Source organism: Grampus griseus, assembly GCF_964374135.1.
Source record: "Grampus griseus genome assembly, chromosome: 19".
In the NCBI taxonomy this organism is placed as follows: domain Eukaryota; kingdom Metazoa; phylum Chordata; class Mammalia; order Artiodactyla; family Delphinidae; genus Grampus; species Grampus griseus.
In genome coordinates this window covers 53,886,625-53,908,634 of record NC_139013.1, presented here as the reverse complement: position 1 = coordinate 53,908,634, position 22,010 = coordinate 53,886,625, and the positions used below count along the sequence as shown (strand labels likewise).

At 59.8% G+C, this 22,010-nt stretch overlaps 2 protein-coding genes across 4 annotated transcripts in view; both read right to left on the bottom strand.

Moving 5' to 3' along the window:
* NECAB2 (N-terminal EF-hand calcium binding protein 2) overlaps window positions 1–8,885 on the bottom strand; it is a gene marked incomplete at its 5' end in the record, with an annotated part of 38,175 nt that extends 29,290 nt beyond the window's left edge. Inside the window, 3 exons of the mRNA XM_082676664.1 lie at window positions 710–818; window positions 6,216–6,240; window positions 8,670–8,885. Of these exons, the coding sequence (XP_082532790.1) occupies window positions 710–818; window positions 6,216–6,240; window positions 8,670–8,885 (350 nt within the window). The remainder of the gene's footprint in view (window positions 1–709; window positions 819–6,215; window positions 6,241–8,669) is intronic.
* Window positions 8,886–10,176: 1,291 nt separating this feature from the next.
* OSGIN1 (oxidative stress induced growth inhibitor 1) lies at window positions 10,177–21,309 on the bottom strand. 3 transcript variants are annotated; one of them, XM_082677228.1, is made up of 7 exons: window positions 21,203–21,302; window positions 18,727–18,847; window positions 16,907–17,011; window positions 15,660–15,796; window positions 14,351–14,542; window positions 14,026–14,117; window positions 10,177–11,481 (listed from the first exon to the last, which is right to left on the bottom strand). In XM_082677228.1, the coding sequence occupies exons 3-7, from the start codon at window positions 16,971–16,973 to the stop codon at window positions 10,533–10,535; spliced, it is 1,437 nt and encodes a 478-aa protein (XP_082533354.1). In that variant the 5' UTR covers window positions 16,974–17,011; window positions 18,727–18,847; window positions 21,203–21,302; the 3' UTR covers window positions 10,177–10,532. The 3 variants fall into 3 exon arrangements, with proteins under 3 accessions (XP_082533354.1, XP_082533353.1, XP_082533352.1); XM_082677227.1 differs by lacking the exon at window positions 18,727–18,847 and adding an exon at window positions 17,357–17,445; XM_082677226.1 differs by lacking the exon at window positions 18,727–18,847 and having other exon boundaries at window positions 21,203–21,309.
* Between the last annotated feature and the right edge of the window lie 701 nt (window positions 21,310–22,010).

Here is a 22,010-nt window from a genome sequence, read left to right as displayed (position 1 = left end):
TTATCAAATCTGCTCCAAACAGCCCCGAGGAACTCAGGTGTGGAGTGGAGAACGGGGCTCGGGCCTCACCTGCCTGGGGATCACTCAGAGAGGGCAAAGCTGGAGTTCAGGTTGGGAAGGGTCGGCGTGTGTGAGTACAACGCGCACTCTGGACTCGATTTAGGGATTTAGAGTTTGAGGGTTGGGGCCGGAGTTTGGGATTGACTGACACACAGGTTAGGGTTCCGGCTGGGTTGGAGAAAAGGTGATTAGGTACAGGGTGAGAAGGAGAGTTCAGGTCAGAGTGAGGACAGTTTGGTTTAAGATGGGATCCGGAGAGGATCACAGAGCTCGCGGTGAGACCAGGGCTAAGCCCAAGGCATTGGGGTCCGAACTGGGTCAAGGTGGCTCATCTCTCCCTTTCGTTATCCGGTGTGTATTCTGCAAATCTACGATCCCTCCCAGGTTCGCCATGTGTGCTCAGAAAAGAGCCATGTGTGCTCAGAAAAGAGCCATGTGTGCTCAGAAAAGACAAACACTTGCCGACGCAGTATCAACCTGTCCACTCCCCAGATCGCCCCGGCCAGTCGGGGCCAAACAGATGGGACTTCTTAGCTGGTTTGGGGACTTTGAGGTCTCTGTGCCTCCAGGGGAGTGGGCAGTGGAGACTGGCCACTGCGAGAGAAGGGAAACGCTGCCTCTCGGCCCCAGCCCCCAGGACTTAGCTCACTTGGTATTGTCGGAGTCGATGGTGTGGAAGAGACCCTCTAGTTCTTTCTCGTTGAGGACGCCATCTGCAAAGAAGAGCTGGAATTCCTCCAAGGATAACTTCCCGTCATCTGCGAGGAAGGGGTGAGGGGAGAGCAGCTGGTGTCTAACAGATGGGACATCCCCAGACCCAGACAATTCCCAAATCAACAGAGAAACTCCAGCCAGGTAATCCCCGCCTGCCCCGCTAATTCCCAAACTAGCAGATAAACCCCAGCTCAGATCATCCCTGCCGGTGGTGCCGCTAATCCAAATTAACCAGCCAGCTCAAACTAGCAGATAAACCCCAAAGTAGCAGATAAACCCCAAAGTAGCAGATAAACCCCAGCTCAGATCATCCCTGCCGGTGCCACGAATCCAAATTAACCAGCCAGCTCCAGTTCACGGAGATCACAGACTCATCTAGATAATTCCCAAACCAACAGACCAACACCATTTACAGATAATCCCCAGACCAGCAAACGCTGGGGCTCATTAAGCCCCACAGTCAACAAGTAGATAGAGCACACCTGAGCCTGTCAGGCAACCTTTTCTCCCAGTCACCTGACCACATGGAGGTAGTCTGACAACCCCTCTCTGTTGGTTCCAAAAACCCAGAACACCTCCGCACACTTTAATCATCTCCGCCTCGGCACCCGGGTCCGGATTCTGGGGAGGGAATGACCCCTCTCCACTCTGCCTTCACGGGGTCTGACGTGAGCCCGCTGCCAACGGTGGCACTCACCGTGCCACGGATGCAGCCCTGAGGATGCCAAACCCTGGGGGAGGTGGTGCCAGGCCTGGGGCTCTGGGAAGGGGAGGGGCTGGGCTCTGGACAAGGGGCCCTCACAGCTGACATATCTGTCCCAACGCCTCCCTCCCCGTCTCACCTCTTCGGCCTCCACTTGCGGTTGCCCTGGGTACCAGCATCTGCTGGGGAAGTTCTCATGGGTTGGAGGCAGCTGGGCCCCTGAGAGAGGGGCTCCCAGCAGAACTCCAGCGACTCCCCAAGCTTCCAGCCCCCGCTCCTCCCACCTGGGCTCTCCTGCTCAGTACACCCACCTCCCCAACCCATCCCGGAAGCCACAGCCCCCTCCTCACTGATCTTAGCTTCCTGCTCCTCCTTAAAGGGGCCGCATCTGTGGGAGACAGCGGAGGCCAGGGAAACGGGTGAGCCCCAGCCCCTCTCTGCAGACCCCCTTCAGTACTTATGGCAAATCTGCAGTCAAAGCCCTCGAGAGCCCACGTGGCACGTTGTGTTGATTAGAAAGAAACGCGCTTCCTGATGGCGGGGTGGGGCGACGTGGTACAGCATCAGAGCACGTGAGGGGAGGGCCGCGCAGGCTGGACTGAGGCCCTCAACTCTCTCGAGTAGCTGCCCTTGAGCAGGGCACAACCCGCCCAATCAGACGCGGCAGACCTACTTGGACCCAGGCAGAAGGCACTCGTCCATTTCAAAGGCTCTGGAGCTTCTATCTCTGCGGCCAACAGCTCTGCAGGGGCTCAAAGTAGGGCAACTTTGAGTAGGGAGAAGAAGACCCTCACGCCTTGCGCTGGGCTCCGCCCCGCCCGTGTTGAGAGACGGGGAACATGGGAGGGCGGGCACGGGCTTGCACGTGGGGGCGGGGGCAACGTCCGGCGTGCCTCCAACTTCCTGTCTCAGGTGCTCAGATTTCTTTCGTTTTCTTTCGCCCGCCCGCACAGCATGCGGGATCTTAGCTCCCCGACCAGGGATCGGACCTGCGCTCCCTGCAGTGGAAGCTCGGAGTCCTAACCACTGAACCAACAGGGAATTCTCCCGGCTCATGTTTTAATGTCACAGACGGGAGAATGAATTTCTAACTTTAAAAACCCAGAGTCCCCCCAAAACAAAACAATCCCCCCCATTCACACATAAAGACCCAGAAACCAACCATAAACAGTGCACGATACCAGACGTGACATACATAAATGCTAAGTTATGGTCCTTGTCTTCCGTGAAAGAGGACACTTTCCAGGTTTCCTTTAACAAGACTGATGACGACCCAGGAGCCAGGGAGCAAAACCAGGGCAGACACACAGGCTCTGTGTGTTCACGCATCTGGTCCTCACAACACCCCACCACATAGGTATACCATCACCTCCACAGAGCAGAGAGGCACAGAGCAGTTATGGGGCTTGCCCAGGTCCCTCAGTGGGAGGTCGAACCTGGCTCCTGAGTCCATGCTCCCGACCCAACCTGGGGCAGGGTCTTGTGTGGAGACCCCCAGCCACAGGGCTACATGGAAAAGCCGAAGCCAAGTCTGGACTCAGTGGAAGCGTGCTGTGATTGATTAGTCACGTCTCCCACGGGCACGGCACCATCCCTGCCACCATCTCCTGCGCATCCAGGCACCTCCATCCAGTCCGCACTCAGGAGAACAGGCAGAGAGAGGCCAGCCAGGCCTCCTGAGCACAAAGCCTTCTCGGTGACATTTAGCTTGAAAATCCCACCACAGCCCTGCTGAACCCAGATCAGCTAATGAGGGAAGCAACGTCCGCCAGGGCCTCTGCCCAATTAGAGGAGCGAGAGCGCCTAGCACCTCCGGGACGCCCCGCCCCCCCGCCCCGAGTGGGCCGTTTGCAGGTGTCCTCGCTAATTAGCATGAGCTCAGCCTCTGCTGCAGTGACCTTTCAAATGCCAGGAGTCTGCCAGCGTCCCTGTTCTCTGGAGGAAACGCAGAGTGGCACCCACCCCTCCACCGGCCGCCACACCACCCTTCCAGGTCCTACACCCCAGGCTGCCCGGCAGGCACCCCACTCTCTGCCTCCCCGCGGGCGCCACGCCCAGGCTCCGGCTCCACCTCCACGAAGATGCCTCTGTCCTGGGAGCCGCCAGGCCAGCCCGAGCCGAAGCCCTTGTTCCTGTGATCCCAAAGGCCGATTCCACTCCAACCCGCGGCCGGGGGCCACGGGCTGGCATCTTGCTTCCGTGGACAACTGGGGCAGAGCCGGCATCCATTCCCTGCCCACACGATGTTGGCAAACTAGGCGGGGCTCAGTCAGAACCGCCCGCTATGCTCCCCACCTGAGCATCTGCGATCTCTGATTTGTCCTCTCTGAGCCTTGATTTTTGACACCTGTAGAAAAGGGGTGGGGGGTTATGCTGCTTCTTCCACTAGGAGCCCAGGGAACGTCACATGAGGTCTATTAACGTCTTGGGGCCTAATAGATGCTGCACAGCTGCGGGCAGTCTCCACCCGATGGTGAACGCCCCGTGAAGCACGGGGTGAGAATCAAACACTTGTTGACAAACCAAGGCCCGTGTTGCAGGGCACTCAATGCTCATCAGCTGGTGTGAGGGCTCGCCGGTTCCTTACAGCACAAGACCCGCGCTTCACCCCACCCCCCATGCCAGCCCCTCGAAGCGGGCACTAGAATGATGATCCCCACTTACAGATGGGGACACTGAGACCCTGAGAGTTTGGTGACTGCCTGAGGTCACAGAGCTGGTAGGCGGCTGAGCCCTGGCAGCCCCTGCAGCAAAGCGGGGGCCCTACCTCCTTCTCACAGGCCCGGGAAGCTTCCTGGGAAGCAGAATCACACACCCCATTAACCCTGGTGACAACCCCCCACGGCCACTGGTGCTGGCCGGGAAGACGAAGGCCCCAGGGGCAGGAGTGGGCTTGGGCTCAGCCTCTGTGGGGACCGCAGGAGCAAAGTCGAGGGTCCCCGCAGCTGTGCTCAGGGGGCGGAAACACGGCCTCTGATGGGCCGGGATGCGGGGGGGCGGGGGATGAGCAACGAGGATGAAACCCCATCCGTGCCTGAAGGGAGACCAGGGCGCCACCCGCCCACCCACACAGACACACACACACAGCTCCACACACACACCCTTGGTATGTACAGCAACAGTCAGAGAATGGCCGTTCAACCCTCATGTGCACACACACTCTCAAAAGCATGAATGGTGACGCACAGCCAGACCCACACGGCTGCATCCCAGGGACACACACACCGCACTCCCAGCGGTGAGTGAGTCCGTCACCTGTAAGCCAGCAGCCATTTACTGAGGACCTACTGTGGGCCGGGCCCACGACAGGGACAAGCCCAAATCCCTCCCTGGAAAATCCTCGTCATCTGCTGAGGGGCGTGGCCAACACACGGTGATGATCCCAGGCCATCTGCACAAGAGAAGGTAGAGAGAGGCCCCCCAAACCCCCTTCTCTAGTCTGACACTGTTCAGGCCGCGAGGCCACGACGATTTCTCGAGCGCCACTCAAGTCCCCCCACCGCATCCCTCTCTTTCTCCGTGCTCCGTAGGGAATTGCTGCATCTGACAGTCCTGTATCCCAAGAGGCCTGGGAGGGGCCACCGCCACACCCAGGGATGGTGGGTGAGAGAGGGAGACCCCTGGGTACTAGCTTCCAGCCCAGGGTCTCATGCTCTACCCCACAACACAGTGCGGGGATAGCTCAACGGTAACTCCCAGGGTCAGGAGGGAGGGGTGCTGGGGCCCGGGAGAGTGCTGCCATCTTGACCTCTAGCCCATGCACGAGTGGGCCTGGGACCTGAAGGCCCTGGGGGGGGGGTGTGGGCAAGCGATGGGCCATCTGTTCCCCACTCCTTCCCCAGCACGGGCCTTGATACTTCATTAGTATTTTCTCGATGGATGAATAATGAATAAATCAACACTGAGCACTGCCTGCTTCTCTTTTAAAAATTCACCACCCATCTCCTCCCTGCACTTCCCCAACAGCCCAGGGAAGCCGACAGGTTACGTGTTATCACCCCACTTTACAGATGGCAAAACTGAGGCCTGGAGAGGGGCTGTGCCTTGGTTAGAGTCCACAGAGAGTCGCCTCCGGCCCAAGAATAATGACTATGGTATTTATACAAACGCTCTCTGTGGCCACTGTGAGGCTCAGATGGGCCTTAGTAAACCTTGTTAGCTTCTGGCCTCTGCCTTCCAGAAAGGTCCAGGGTGGAACATCTCCAGCAAGTCAGGAGAAGTGGAGTGTCCTGAATTCACGACAATGGGCTCACTTTGTTCGGGAAGCCGCGTGAAGTGGGGAAACCTGCTGGGGTCCGCAGCAGAGCTTCGACTGTCTTCATGCAGCTGGGTGACCCCGGGCAACTCACGGAACCTCCCTGGGCCACTACGGAGTTGACAGAATGGGGGCAACCGCACCGAGTGTATCAGGTGGCTCTGAGGAGCAGGTGTGCCAGGGCCCAGGAAGGGCCTGCAGGGAGGCTGGGGGCTTCCTGGGCCCCCGCCTGGGTTGCTCTGGTCCAGCCCAGCTGCATGAGATTCAAGAACATCAAGGATTTACCACGGGCAAGGCATCACAGCATCACCAGCACCTGCTCTCTGAATCCGCACGGCTCCCCTACTAAGCAGGAACTACGGGCAGTGCCGTTGTAAGATGGGGAAACCGAGGAACAGAGCAGAGGCAGGATTCAGAGTCCTGCACTCCCAACCAGAAAGAGTCAGGTCCTCATTCAGGGGACAGCCTGGGAGGGAAACTCACCATTTTTGTCCGCACGGCGGAATATCTGCAGAGAAGAGAGGTCGAATCAGCGCTGGCCCAGAAGGGGCGGGCTTCTGACTACCGTCCCCAACCCCAGGTGGTCTGGGGAAGCTGGGCCCCCTTCTCCCTCCCCGGGGAAGACACCCTGGATGGGATCCAGGGGCGGGAGGGCGTTTCAGGCAGAGGTCCTCCCGCCACCTGCGCGGAAGCAGCTGCCCACTCTCCCTTCTGTGCCGGCAGCCTGCCCACGGCCACGCTGACACACGCACACATGCGCGTGGACACACGCTCACACCCATCACGTGCTTGCGTGTGTGCTTCCAGAGCTGTGGGTCTCTGGGCTGCACGTCCTGTTGGACGCTCAAGTCGCACACTCAGAATTCCTGTCCCACGGATGCAGCCACTGGCCTTATACATCCCCCCTCCAGGACCCCTTGGGAGCCTGGTTTCCTCCAGGGAGGTTGGGTTAAGTCTGAACAGAGGTGTCTGCTAAGGGAACCTCGAGGCCTGATGACTAGATCAGCCAGGGCAGAACTGGATTATTTGGGGAGTGGGGGAGTGGGTAGGAGCAGGCTGCCAGCAGCTCAGAAATCAGGTGCAGATGCAAGGTTCCGCTGCCGGCTGCCGCGGGAAGGGGAAGCGGGGGGAGGGGGGAACCCCATCCCCTCCAGCCTCAGCTGAAACCAGATGACTCCTCCTCCTGGTGTTTTTGGGACCTAGTAAGCCTTGCTGATGGAAGGAGGAGAGGCAGGGCCCCCCTGGGTGACCATCACCCCTTCAAGGACAGAGCCCCCTAGGCCCCTCCCTCCAAGCAACGGGGCAGGCATCCATCAGCAAACACCTGGGGCTGTGACAAACCAAAGCAGCAGCTCAGGAAGGCTTTGCAAAAACATCTCCCCTTCCTTTAGCTGAACCCTGAGTCCTCGGCACGGGGCAGGAGCCACTGGCTGAGGCAGAGAAGGGAGCAGTTATCAGCACCCCACACGCCTGCTCCGCAAGGTTCCCGGAGGCAGGGGTCCCACCTTCAGGTGCCCGTGCCGGCCTGAGCGTTAAACAAGTGGCTGACACGACCACGTGATGTGGCCCCCATGCCTGCTCATCAGCCCATTTCACAGATGAGGAAATGGAGGCTCAGAGCCAGCTCATGGCCAGCATGCGAGGACTCCAGAGCCCACCTCCAGTCCTGTGAGAACCAGGAGAGGTCTGGACAGGTCTTCCCTGCAAGGGTGGCCCAGGACTCTCAGCTGTGAACGCTGCTGGGGCTTTGAGAGGGTTCAGCTGTGCAAGTGCGTGTCGGGCTGTGTGTGAGCCTGTTTCGTGGGGCACTGAGCCACAGGCACTCACAGCACAGATCCCCCTTCCCTGCCCAGCCCTTTCCGTCCAGAGCCAGCTATGTGCTCCAGGAGGAAGGGGGGGCTCCAGGAGGAAGGGGAGAGCGGAAATCCACGCTCCCCCCACTCACAACGATGTGTGACACACACACAAACACACACACACACACACCTCCCAGAAACCCACGATGCACAAGAGAGGCACCCCTGCCCGCGGTCACCCACCACACAGGACACCCTCACTGGGACATGCACACCCCACTACCATGCTGTCCCTTGGGGGGCAAAGCTCCCTCCACCTCCCCCCAGCACTCTACCGGGGACATCCATCCTGTAGGATCTCCCTCCTACGGTGGGGAGTGGGTGGGAGGGCGAGGTGGGGCCCCGGAGGGGATGGATGGGGGTGAGGTGAGGGAGGGAGGGTGGGGAAGGGAATGACGGGGCTCAGAGTGGATAGGGGTCCCCAGAGGGGTCCAGGCTCAGGGAGGACGGGGAATGGCTCCGCCTCTGCTGACAGGAGAGGGGAAGACAGAGGTGCGGAGGGGGCCTCACTTTTAAAGAGGTGGTGCCTGGGGGAAGGGTATTTAGGGTAGAGAATACAAGGGCTTAGGGTCTACAGCCAGGACAAGAAAGGTGGCCCCGGACCTAGGGGTTGTGCGTGTGTGCCTGTGTGTGCGTTGCGGGGAGGTGGTCTTAGAAAAGTAACGACTGGGGCAGGAATCGGGATGGAGAGGAGGAAGGGGCGGGAAGCGGCCAGAGGCTCCCGTCCCGGGAAGGGATGGGGGTAAAGGATGAAGTGTCGGGATGGGAAAAAGATGAGGGTTTGGCCAGAACAAAAGTAGGGGGGCGGTGGCCGGGTCGAGGGGCTCCAGGCTCCCGGCTCTGAGAACGTGTAGATCCCCAGAAGTGGACGGAGAGGACGGGGAGGAAGGGGTCGTCCCGGTCCAGGGACGAGACAGGATTCGCATGGAGACCCGCCAGGAGGTAGAGGGGCCGGTGCGGGTCCTGCTCCGGGCCGCCGAGGGGGAGGGGCAGGGGGGTCCCTACCCAGGGAGAAGGGGGCCTCGCAGGTCCCGGCGGGGACGGAGGAGGGGGCTCGGGGTCCCGGCCGGCGCGTACTCACGTCCAGGATGACCGCGGTGCCCCCGCGCGGCGAGGCGGGGCCCGGGCTGGGGCCGGGGTCCGCTGCGGGGACTGCGGGGGCCAGCGGCGCCCGGGGCTCGCCCATCCTGGCGCCCACCCAGCGCAGCAGCCCGCCCAGCGCCCTGCCCTGCGGCGGCGGCTCCCGGAGCAGCCTGTGCGCGCCGGCCCTGCACAGGCGCGCCGCCCGCTCGCACATCGCGCCGCGCCCGCCGCCGCCACCGCCCGGAAGCCCGCCGACCCCCGCCCGGCCCGCGGACCGCCCCCGCGCGACCCCCTCCCCGGCGCCGCCCGTGCGCCCCGCCCTCCTGCCCTCCCTCCCTCTGCCCCCGCGGCCGCGGCCGCGCGGGGACTGGCCGGCGCTCGGGGACGGGAGTGGAGGAGGGGCCGCACCGCCCGGACCCCGAGCCACGTGCCCCGTGGCCACAGCCCCCACCCCCCCGCGGCCGGGCGCGGCGGCTGGACGCTACCCAACAGGCGCGGGGTCCTGGGGGTCTGGCTGCGGGGGTGCGTCCCTGGGGGCTGCCCCCCCTTCGGAAGGTGCCCCGCCCCGCCTTGGCACCGCCGCAGGGGCCGGAGCGCGGTGTCCGGCGAGCCCGGAGCGCCCTCTGCCGGCTCCGGCTCCGGGTATCAGCGCCCACGCACGGGGGATCTCCCCCACCACTCCGCTGGTACTCACTCTTCCCTTCCTCCAGGTGCACGCCCGGTGAGCGCTCACCCGCCTGTTAACGCCCAGAACCAGTCTTCACTCCGGAACACCCTCTTCCCCTCACTCCCCGCATCCATCCACCCACCGACCCAAAGAATTAAACGAGCACCTGCTAGGTGCTAGGCCTGGTGCTGGTACTGGCTTCCAAGGACAGGAAAAACAGACGAGTTCCTTGGCCTCCTTGAGCTTACATCCAAGTGGGCGGAGCCAGATACTGGAATGATTCCACGGATAAATGAACAATTAAAACTGAACTGTTATGAAGAGGTGGCACCTGGGCCATGAGAGGGGAATTTGCCTTTAGGCCATGGAGGAGTATGTGTCAGAAGAGGCTTCCTACAGGAAATGATCCTTATGCTCTGAGAGTGGAAGGAAGAGGAGTTAAAGAGAGGAGGGGAAAGTGCCCTCTGCTAGAGCCTATCCTGTGCAAAGGCCCTGTGGCAGGTGCAAGTGTGGGGAACATGAAGGACCGACTGAAAGGAGACAGTGTGGCTGGAGGGAGAGTGGGAGAGGCTGGGACTAGACTGGAGGGGTGGGCAGAGCAGGAACGCCTCCCCAGCACCCATTCCTCAAACACAGCTGCTGTCTCCTCTGCTCCCACTCAGCTGCCCTTCCTCCTGGGGCACCGTCCATGGACTCCCAACCCCCCAGCCCAAGGACGTTCTCCCACCAGGCCCTGTGCTTCTCCCCCCGCCCCCACTCCCCAGCTCCCAGAGCAGGTCCTGGGCACCTGGCCCCCTCCCCAAGCACAGAGTCCTCAGACACAGGAGTGCAGGCAGGCGCTGGTTTTATTTGGGACCCGGTTCTGGGAAGAGCAGGGCCTGGGGTCCTCCTGGCTCGGTGCTCAGCTGGCCCCGGTGACCCCAGCTCACACCGGCAGCTCTCACCCCCAGTTACAGCTCTGGGCCTCCCCTGTCCTGTGGTCACTCTTTCCACCCTGGTCTGAGTCCTGGCAGCCTGGGTTTCTCACTCTTCATCTGAGAGGGCCGTTGCATGGGCTCGTGGCCGCTCCTGTCTCCTGCCAGGAGAGGCCCCCTTCCATCACTGGGGCATCTTGGGATGGGCTCTGCGTCCAGCAGGGCCGTGGTGCTCTCCCCTCCTCTTTAGGGCCTGGGTGCAAGGATGCCAGGCCAGGTGCTAGGGCGGCTTCCTGGCCTCCTTCCTCAGCAGGGAGCTGGCCACAGCCAGGGCCCCGCCCTGCACAAACCTCACGAAGTTGTCCCCGGCCAGTGGCCCCACGGCGTACAGGCCCTCCCGGTGGACGCTCTGGTAAGTGAAGGGGTCCACGTCAATGGGGTTCCTCTTGGCGCTCAGTGGCTGGTTGGGGTCCGTGGCGAGGTCAGCGCCTGCGCCCGGGAGGAAGGACAGATCAGGGTGGGAGCCAATGAGGGCCAGCACCAGGGCGATGCCGAAGACCTTCTGGAGGCCCCGGGGGTCCCGGAACACGGCCTGGCGGTCCTCCCTGAGGAGCAGCAGCTGGTGCTCGGGGAGGCTTCGGTAGCCCTCGTAGGGGCTGGGCGACAGGATGGACTGCTCCCGCATCATCTGGTGCACCTTGTGGTACTCCGGGTACAGCATCTTGGGCAGCTGGTTGAACACCAGGCCGGGGTCGTCCACGGACCGGCGGAAGGCGTGGATCACAGGGATGTTGTAGTGGCGGGCGTAGAGGACCGCGTCGGCCGCCGACAGTCCCGCCCCGATGATGAGGACGGGGTCCGAGGACGGGGACACGGTGCCTGCCCGCGTGGCTGCCTCCAGGGCCGACAGATCACGATGCACGAAGGGCAGGGCCTCCCCGGGGATGCCCAGCCGGGCTGGGCTGTCAGACGTGCCACTGGCCAAGACCACGTTGCGGGCGCATAGGGAGAAGGGCTGCTGGCTCTGGTCCGCGGTGGTCACGAAGCCGTTCACCTGGAAGAGGGGGCTGGGGTCCCGGGCGCCGGGGCTGCTGGGCTCGGGCGTCCCCCACTCCACGGCCGTGACCACGGCGCCAGACACAAAATTATGGCTCAGGCCCTTCTTGATCACGTAGTCCCTATAGTAGTGCGCGATGTCCCCGGCCGTGGCCCGGCTGTTGCGAAGACCTCTGCGGGGAAGGACGAGGGAAGGTGAGTGTCACAGAGCGGACTGCGGGGGAGGTGGACAGGCTGGAGCCAGGCCCTGGAGCTGGACGGTGGCTGCACCACCCAGACGTGTAGGACTTGGTTAAGTGGTTTAACCTCTCGGAGCCTCAGTCTCCTCTTCTGTACAATGGAGCTGATAAGGGTGCCTCATTAGGGTGGGGTTCAGAGTGTGGCCTCCGGTGCCAGACAGCCTGGGTTCAAATCCTGGCTCTGCCACCAGTGAGCTCGGGGCCTGGAACCCTCTGCCTGGGCTCCTCCTTTGCAAAATGAGGATGACCGTGGTGACAGCACCCGTTCCCTGCCATTGCTGAGAGGCTTAGATAATACGAATGAAGAATTTAGAATAGAACATGACAGGTAGTAAGTGACAGGAGGTCGGCCACTACTATTTCCTCAAATGACTAAATAATATTTTACATAAATGTGGTAGGATTCCGTTTTTATAAAGTTCAGAAACAGACAAACCTAATCTACAGAGTTAGAGGTCAAGCGAGTGGCTACCTCTTAGGAAGTGGGTGGTGACCGGGAGGGGTCTGAGGGGGCTGCTGGGGATGGGGGGAATCTGTTTGTTGAGTCTGGGCGGCTGAAGCGCAGGTGTATCCACTTTGAGAAATTTCACCCGCCTGTAGGCATGTGAACTGTGTAGTTCTCTGTATGTCCCTGTATTTCAGTAAATAAGTTGGTTAAAGCGTAACCCATGTAAAGCACTTAGCATAGTTCTTAGCCCACACAGTAGCAGCAGAGACTATTATTATTATGATATTACTACTACTGTTGTTGTTGTTATTTCTATTGCTATTATTGCAATCCTTTCTGGGGCCATGACTAGGGCCAGCATTGCCAGTGGGTGACGCGCATTTTTTTTTTTTTGCGGTACGCGGGCCTCTCACTGCTGTGGCCTCTCCCGTTGTGGAGCACAGGCTCCGGACGCGCAGGCTCAGCGGCCGTGGCTCACGGGCCCAGCCGCTCCGCGGCACGTGGGATCCTTCCGCACCGGGGCACGAACCCACGTCCCCTGCATCGGCAGGCGGACTCTCAACCATTGCACCACCAGGGAAGCCCGACGCACAGACTTTGACATCATCTCAGCTCCTCCCTGTAGCTACCTGGGTGACCTTAGGTGAGTTACTTTTCCTGACTTGTGGACACTTTGTTACGGATTAACTCACTGGAAGGGAATCCTCTTTGACGGGCAGGCCTTCAATACAACTCCTGACTGCAGAGTGAGCTCAGAGCACATCCCCTAAGGCTGCTCCAACCAACCCAACTGCTAGTCTGCTCCCGAAACTGCAAGTCTGGAATCCATGCCTGTGGGCTGGGCATTTCCCCTCCTCTATTTTAGTAAAAATTGTTTCGAGGGACTGTCCTGAGAAGATGTGGCATCCGGGGTTCTTTATGATGGTGGCACACTGGAAAGAATAAAAGCTCCATGACCGGGAAGTGGTTTAGGAACCGTGGCAGCACCATGAGGACGGGAGTGCATCTGTTGTGGCTTTTGGCTCCAACATCTAAGCACAAGGCTGGGTATGGAGGAAGTACTCAGTGAAGATGCTCACCGTCTCTTGGGAGTGTAAGTGGCCATGTGAAAGGATGGTTGCAAACACTGTGTAATGGCCATGTGAAATCCTCATGACATAATGTTACATTTTAAGAGTCCGATAGAAAAGGGCATGTCCACAAGTTAAATTTACGTTCCCATCTGTCTGTTAACACATCGCTACACCAGCCTGGATGTCTTCCTATCAAATTTTCAGGGACAAAAAGTCTTTGTGTCCAAGGGACAGTGAGCCCCAGAGGGGTGGAAACGGAGCTGCCAGAGAGGCCGACCGCCTCCTTGGTGGGGACAACAGGCCCCCTGTCACAGCCCCGAGGGCGGCGGAAACGTACGAGGGCGAGCGGGGGCTAGAATTTATCTATTCAGTGATTCTGCTGTCTCTCTGGGGTGGAGAGAAGTGTGCAGTGTGGTCTTTATGGAGCAGGAAACCGGATGGGAAGAGAACCCCCCGAGATGCGGCGGTGCCAGGTAGGCATCAGTTGTTTTCCTTTTCTCAGTTTTCTATAGTATGGTTATGTTTCTAATGCAGAAATATTTTTTTTTAAAAAGTGCATGCTATTAGCTGACCTAGACAAAAAGAGACTGTTCCAGGCCACGCTCAGAATCGTGGGAGGCCAGAGGGCTGGGAGCCTGGGCTGGAGGCTCCGGGGCAGGGCGTGGGGGGCAGAGGCCAGCTGTCACCCTCTCCTTAGAGCCTGGGATGCTACAAGGAGGCCAGGTCGAGGTCGTGCAGCAGGCGCACTGGACAGGGAGTCCTAGGTGACCGCAGCTCTGCTCTTCACTCCCCGTGTGGTCCTGGGCAAGTCCTTTCCCCAGCCGAACCTCAGCTTCCCCCGCTGGAGTAAGAGGAAGGGCGGGCTAGATGAGCCCCGAAGCCCTTTGGCTCCCAGTTCAATGTCGGGTCGGGCCCAGGTCTTCCCTGCCCATCTGGGGCTTTCCAGCGCAGCCTCACCTTCGCTTCCTGCACATCCAGTCCTTGACCTGCAGGTCCGGGAGCCCCATCCAATCGCCTTGGCTCAGGGTCACCATGGAGCCTTCAATGGACTGGGAGGAAAGGAGACCAAAGTCCAGGCTTCTGCTGGCCCCCAGTCCACTGAGGGCTGGAGGGCAGGCTGAGGGGAGGCGGGGGGAGGGGGAGGTGAATAGAGAAAGGTGGGCAATGGAAGCGTCCTAACCCGAGTTAGGGAGGAGGAGGGACCCTCCCCCTCCCCTCCCCCTCCCCCAGACTTCACGTAGATTTGGCCCAAGTCCCCTCACCCCTTCTGGGCCCCACTCACATGCCAGGCGCCCCCTGGCAGGTTCCGGCCCAGGACCAGGTGGGGGATGGCTCGCTCCTTCTGGTGCTTCCAGGTGAGGACAGACTCCACGTTGCCCCCAAAGTCTGTGTCTGGGCGCAGGAGGGCATCAAACAGCAGGGCCACAGGGCTTTGGCACCGGCCTTCAAGGCCTTCGGACAGGTAATCCAGGTCCTGGGCGGGGGGACACAAGTCAGAGGGCCCACTGGAGGAAGGCCACCTGGTCCTGCCTTTCCACCCTAGTATCAGGGTGTCAGATAAGCTTGGGAAATGCTGCCTCTCAAAAGGAGATAGTGCACATCAGCAAATTAAAGGCTCTGACAAGTCCTGCAGCTGTCACTTACCCGTTTAATTTTGCCAAACCCAGTGTCTCTCAGATTTACTGGAGCAGAGACATTTTTCTCTGCATATTATACCGAGGGATGGCTGTCCTGTACAACAGTGGTCCCCAATATTTTTGGCACCAGGGACTGGTTTCGTGGAAGAGAATTTTTCCACAGACAAGGGTGGGGCGGAGGGGGATGGTTTAGGCGGTAATGTGAGCGACGGGGAGCGATGGGGAGAGGCAGATGAAGCTTCTGTTCGCTTGCCTGCCGCTCACCTCCTGCTGTGTGGCCCAGGTTGGATGGGGGGGGGTCCCCCGCGGGGGGCAACCCCTGCTGTAGAAGGCAGTCTGGAAAATGCCTATCTAGACCCAATGCCAACTTACTTCCTCACCCACCAGCTTGACGCTGGGAGGGGCCCAGGAGGATGGATGCTGCCTGAAGTGGGGGGCAGACACTGAGTGGCCTCCTGGAAGGCGAGGGGCGTGGAGGGGAGGCTGGTGAGCCCTCCTGAGCAGGGGCTGGTGGAACTGCAATATCTAGGGCAGGGGTTCTCAGCTGTGGCACAACTGGCCTTGGGGCTGGATAATTCTTTGTGGTGGGGCCTGTCCTGTGCATCGTAGGATGTTTAACAGCATCCCTGGCCTCGACCCTGTACGCCTGTGGTGTCACCACTCTGGTCGTGACAACCAAAACTGTCTCCAGGTGGCCAAGTGTCCCCGGGGCGGGCGGGGGGGGCGGAAATCATCCCTGGGTTTAGAAGCACTGGTCTAGGGGAGCTGAGACAAGCTGATGTGGGATTTGTAAGTCTTCAAAGACAGCTGTGATTCCTCTTCCCAGTTTCTGTGGCTGATTTCGTGGGCTCTCGCACGTTGGGTCTTATGTCTCGTAAATGCATCCTTTTCATTTGTGCCTGGGAGAGTTTCCCCGCAATGGGGGTGTCCCTCCCACCCGGAGCTCAAGCCCACCTGGTCCACGATGGAGACCCCCGGCGCCTCGGTGAGCTTCCTCTGCAGCAAGGGGTGTGGGTGGATGGCATCTGGCTTCACGTAGGGGTTGTAACCCGAGAGCAGGTAGGACAGGCAGATGCCGGAGGGACCATTGCCTGGGGAGAGAGGGCGGGGTCAGAGGGCAGCGCTTTTGAGCACAAGAGACCACCACCACCGAGGGCTTTGGTCTCCATCTGTCTCGTTCATTGATTTGCTCTTCAGGCATAAAAATAAAAATAGAACATTTATTAGCACTATACCACTTGAACAACAATGAAGTTGTGGAAATAACCGCTGACAGTTACTGAGTGCTTACTGTGTGTCAAGCGATTTTAATAACAACAAAATAATAAGAAACTGACTGCCGTGGCTGCTGTACCAGGCCCCTCCATAGCCCCGAGTGCACTGAGCCAGACACATGCTACTTTTCCTCCTTTTCTACTTGAGGAAGCTGGGGCACAGAGAGGTTAACTGACTTGCCTGTGGTCACACAGCGGCATGACTGAGATCCTGAGATTACTGAGAACTGACAGTGGGGTCAGGTCGGTCAGAGGGATGTGTAAAATATTACAGCACAGATGGCTACGTGCTCTGGGGATGAGCTCGGGGGCCAAGGGTGCTCAGGGTGGGCGCTAAGCCACCTGTGGGGCCACCTGCCCCCAGGTCTGGATGAACCACACTGCTTATCAGAGGCACTTTTTGGGCAATTAACCTCATGACATCACTCCTATTCTTCTCTGTCTTTACCCTGTCTTATGTTGTGCTGTTCTCAGTCATAACTCACACGTCGACAGCTGTTCAGACGAACCCTATGAAATCGCCGATGCGCAACTGTTTTTAACTTACAAAAATGGCCATTTCATGTGGTTCGACCTGGTGTTTGCCCGGAGGGAGGGGCCCTCTGTCCCCCATTTGTTCAGACCTGACGGCAGGACAACATGCTTCGGCTGCGTCCCCGTCACACAGGCACGCAGGCACAGGGCAAGTACAGGACGGGCACAGGCACAGAACCAGTGCCCCGACCCCCTGCCCCGCCCTTACTGCGCAACCCCTGCAGAGCACCCTGCTCTTGCCTCGAGCGTTCTTGGGACGGTTACTCAGATGATGTTTTATAAATTGCTGAGCACAGCACTGGGCACAGAGTGACGGCTCCAGGGCCTGCCCGCTCCTGACCTCTAACCCTTGGGGCTCAGGGCAGCCCCTCCCCCACCCTGGGCGGCACTCACCGATGATGACGACCGGGAGGGGCTCTGAGCTGCGGGCACCAAGGTGGTCCTTCCATCCGTTGCTCATGGCTGGGCTCTCGGGGGGGGCTTGGGGCTGGCAGCAACCTGGGGGCACAGGGGAGGAGGGGGCCCTCGGTGAGCCGGGGTGTCATGCACTTACTTCCCAGCTGCAGGGTGACCTCCTGTGGCCCTCAGGATCAAGTCCAAGGTCCTCCCTGAGTCTTATCAGGATGACACTCCCCTCTCATACCTGCTATACTCTAAACAGGTCCAATTATGCAGGGCTCTCTCCCCCAGCCTGGTCACCTCCTCTCTCTGAGCCTCACTCCACACTCCCCATCTCATCAGGGGCAGTAACTGTCCTCGAAGCTTATTCAGCTTCCATGAGGCCCCCCTCTGCCCAACTGTGGGCAAGCCCTGCCCAGCACTTGTGACGGCCACAGCCCTCACCCCACAATCCGGCCCTCGGGTCTTCAGTGGACTTGGCCCTGGAGAGGCACTTCTGAACTGGCGACCTCTCTGGGTCTCAGTTTCCTCATCTGTAAAATGGGAATAATAATCGTCTCTACCCCATGGGGTTGTTGGAGGCGGGGGGGGGGGGACACAGGTACTGTACGTGAAGCAACTGCCTCGAGAAAACGGGCCACCGGGAAGAGACCGGAGCTGACTGTCTCCTCCAGAGGCTGGGCTAGAACAGGTGGACATGCAGAAACCACGGACGCCTGAGCCCCTTGGTTTGGGGAGAAAAGCGTGCAAACCTGCTTGTCTCTGGAGCACCAGCGCCCCCTGCTGGCCACAAGCCCAAATCACTCAGAGAGACCCAAACACCGTTCTTAGGGCTGCAGGTGCCTGAGGAGAGTCCAGACCCACCTTCTCCACATTCCCCTAGACGAGCTAACGGGGGCCCTGGCATCACCCACTGTCCAGCAGCCCTGCTGTCCTGACCACCACAGGGCAACATGCACACGAGCATGTGAGGAGCAGGCAGGCACTTAGCACTTTCTATGTCCCAGGTATTTGACATGTTTTTTCTCATGTCCTCCTCATACTGACCCTATGCAGAAAGCACTGTCGGTGCTATTATCCCACTTACAGATGGGTAAACTGGGGCTCGGAGAAGTCGCACAAGTTGCTCAGTATCACGCAGCCGACTTTTAAATTCAGGGCTAATGGTGCCGAGGCTTTGCCTGAATGCACCGTGCACGCTGCTTGGCCTGTCCCCAGGGAGACATGGGGCTGGTAGCAAGTAAAAGGGTGAATGGGGGGCACAGGGCCCAGACCACCCAGAGCAGCCAGGGATGGGGGCCCGGCATCGCTGGCCTTCAGGATTCTTCCAGAAAAGGCTGAAATCTGGGTTTTTAATGTGAATTCTCTGATTTGGAAAAGTGGGCAACTCATTCACAATTTTTGAAAATCTTGAACAGGCTGGTGCAACACAAGCGAGGCCAGCGTACGACCTCCGATGTGCGCAGAGTGACAGCAACACCAGTGTCCACCGCTGGGCAGGTAGGTCCCGAGCAGAGGGACGAGGGACAGCCGCCCAGACAGGCTGGTGGGAGGACCTGGGTGTCACTCCCACAGCAACAACAATGGACCTTCGCACAGCACTTTGCAGTTTGCGAGGAGAGGAGCTTCCACCTGAGCCGTAGCATCTGGGACTCTCGGGCACCCTGAGAGGTGGGCGGCGTCACCGCCATCTGGCAGGTGAGGAAAGGGAAGCTCAGAGGGTGAAGGGTGTCTCCAGTGTCACACAGGGGGATGTGACATTTAAGGACTCCCTCCCCAGTGCCCTCAGGTCCCCTGAGAATGGCCTTCCTCACCTCAGCTGGGGCCTGGGCTGGGACAGCCTCCTCATCCCGTCTTGGTGAGCCCCGTGTTCCCCATCAGGGACCACGTGGCTCTCTCCACGCCTGGTTCCCTGCAGGGGCCCAGGCTGTCTGCCTGGGAAGAGGATTCTGGGGTGACACCACTGCCACTGCCAACAACGATACAGAATGACCAACATTTCCGTACTTCCATGGAGTTAGCCAGGTGACAGGCGTGCTCGAAACACTTGATGTGCATCAACTAACTTAATCCGTATTTAACTGCGTTGTTATAAGGACTCTCGCAATCACTCTCGTGTTACAGAGGGGGAAACTGAGGCCCAGCGAGCTTCTCACAGCCCCGTATGGTTTGCGAGGAGTTTGCCACAGCTCGCGCAGGCCGAGCTGGGTTTGAGCCCGGGATGGCCTGTTCCAGAGTCTTCTCTGTGCCCCCCGAGCTGGAGTGACAGTGTGACAGTGTGTGACAGAGGCCCCTCCTACCCGGCTGAGTGTAGCACACGTACCCATCCCTGCCCACCCTGCTGCTCTGTCCCAGCACTGGTGTCGGGGGAGGGAGGCCAGGTGGCCAATGCTCGCAGCTGGGAGGGCACAGTTTCTCACTAACCACTGGCCGCTGGGTGTGCCTGGTGGCCCTGGGGAGGAGGGCTGTGCTTCCCAGAACTCTTCCTCCTGGTTCCTTCAAACAGCCCCAGGGCCCTGCACTGCACGTCCTCACTGTCCCCAGGAATAGCAGCAACGGGATGCAGGTGATGTCCTTGCAAGACGCTCCTTCTGCATCGGCTCCTTTAATCCTCACGGAGCCCACTTTACAGACTGGAAAACTGAGGCTCAGGGAGGTGAGGCCATGCCCCCCTGGTCACAGAGCCAGTGGGTCATGAAACTAGTTTGTTCACTGAGGGCTCAGACCACCTAGACACCCCATAGCCCCCCACAATGGGTGTCAACCTGTTCCCCGCGCCCATGGAGTGCCCACCCCGGGCCAAGTCCTTTACCTGAAGCTTCAGTAAAGGACTGAGGATCCCAGTCCCTTTGAATCTTCCCAGCGCCAGTAAGGAGGGTACTTGCAGAAGCCCCCGTTTACAGATGAGGAATCAGAACTGACTGCCCCCTTTTCACGCTTCCCGGAGGCAAAGGGGCCCCATTTACCACCAGAGCTTTTGGACTCCAAGTCCAGTGCTCGCTGCCAGAACTTCTGGATGCCACACACATGAGGTCACCACCCAGAGGCTGACCTGAGAGGTTACTTCCTGTGCAGGATACAGCCCCAAGTCCCGAGACAAAGCTCTCAAAACCTCGGAAGAACGCATGCTGCCAACTTTCATTTGCAAGTTTAACTTCCCATTTCTGCTATGCTTTTTAGTTTTGTGGAGTTGGAACGGTCAGTTTTTAATGCGAACGTTTTGTTGGAGTTCCTCTGGTTGGAGATGGCAAATGTCCACCGAAAAAAGTTAACATTGAAAACTCATTCAAGTTCACAAGAGAAAAGAAGCCTAAAAGAACTGGGAATAACTGCACCTTCCGAGGTGCAATTATTTTCTTTCTTTCTTTGGAGTTTGCAGCATTGGAACTTCTAGGGTTATCAAAGCTTGAAACCGCTCTAAGACTCGGGGCACCTGTATGGCTACATTTACTGAGTACCTGTGGTGGCTTTTTGCTCATTTCACTTTAATGACAACCCCCACCCCCCCTGCCCCGTGGGTTTTCTTATCCCCATTGCCCAGAGGGGAAAACTGGGGTCAGGAGGGAGCAGGTGTCTTTCCCAGGACTGTTGGAGACCACGCCCCCGAGCCCAAATCCTGCCCCTTGATACCTGTCAGAGGCGGGGTGAGTGCCCTCTGAGGAAAACAGCATGACAACAGTGCCACCAAGAAAGTGGGGGGGGGGAGGGGGGAGGGGGGCGCTGAGGACGCGCTGCCAGTCCCCAGGGTGACGCCTCAACCCCAGCGTGGGCCCCGTGGCACCGCCTCCCCCCGGAGCCTCCCCCATCTGGAACCCCAAGAGCTCCGAGGCTCCCCAGACCCTCTGGGGCCCCTCATTCTGGGCACCCCAACCCTCCTGGGAGAAGCCAGGTCCCCGGGACCCTGCGGCGGGAGCCGAGGGCAGGTGCCTGGGACCTCTGTCCCCTGCAAGCAGGAGAGGCGGGGTCCCGGAGGGCAGCGCCCAGCCTGCCTCTGTGACCCAGTGGCCTCGGGGCGCCGGGCAGCCTGCCCGGGCTGGCCACACCTCTCTTTCCTGCCCAGAGCAGCATCACACGGGCTGGGGTGTACTCCAAGCGGGCAGGGCAGCTGTCAGCTGAGGGTGCCAGGCACCTGGAGATGGGCATGGCCAGGAGGGGCGAGGGAGGACCCTGGGGTGGGGGCGATCATGCTGGTCCGGGGAGCCTGTGTGGCTCCAGGGCCCCGTGGCCACCCCTGCCTGGGCGGGACTAGCTTCTCCCACCTCCCCCGCATGCCTCGCCTGGGCCACTCACCTGACGGGCAGGGGTCGAGGACACTCGTGAGCCTGGCCTCGTCAGGCACTAGCAGAACCAGGGCTCACGGTGCCGGCCGAGGGAGCAGGACACCCATTACCCCGTGGGGATCCAAGAGGCTATGAGTGGCCGGGAAGCGAGGGTATTTCACGAGCTGGGAGGAGGCGGGCGGTGGGCGGGGCCAGGAAATCACTTTCATAAGCGTGAGTCAGCAGGGGCCCCTGCATGAATGAATTTGCGCACTTGAGGGAGGGCGGTCGCGTTGCCAGCTCCGGGGGTGGGGGGGGGACGGCCTTAAAGGGCCCCTACCCGGGGCGGGGGTGGGGGGGGTGTCCCTGGTGGGGTGGGGCCCGGTGGTGGCCAGGCTGAGCCAACCTGGCCTTTCCCGTTAGGGAGGCGGAGACAGTCCTGCCCAACGTACAGTCAAGGCGGCCCCTTTAAGTGGAGAAAGAAGTCCTGGTGCCCTCATTCCATCTGGTTCTACGTGATGTCTTCCCGCTCCTCCCCTCCCTCTCCCTCCCCACAATAAAAAGCCCTCTGGCACCAGCCGGAGCAGGCTGGGAGCCCAGCTGTCACTTCCTGGGCAGGCTGCTTCAGTTTCCTCATCTGAGAATGGGGCTGAGTAATAACTCTCCCTCCTGGGTGGTCGTGGCGTTTCAGGGATGTCATTCTTGGTGACCGTGCCTAAAACATGGTTCATGTCTTCTTTTCTTCGTTATTTTTTCTCTTTAGCCTGTAGCACGGCGCGCCTCACATTTTGCCGATTCTCACGCATTTTATTATTTTATCATCTCTCTGCCCAAACCGG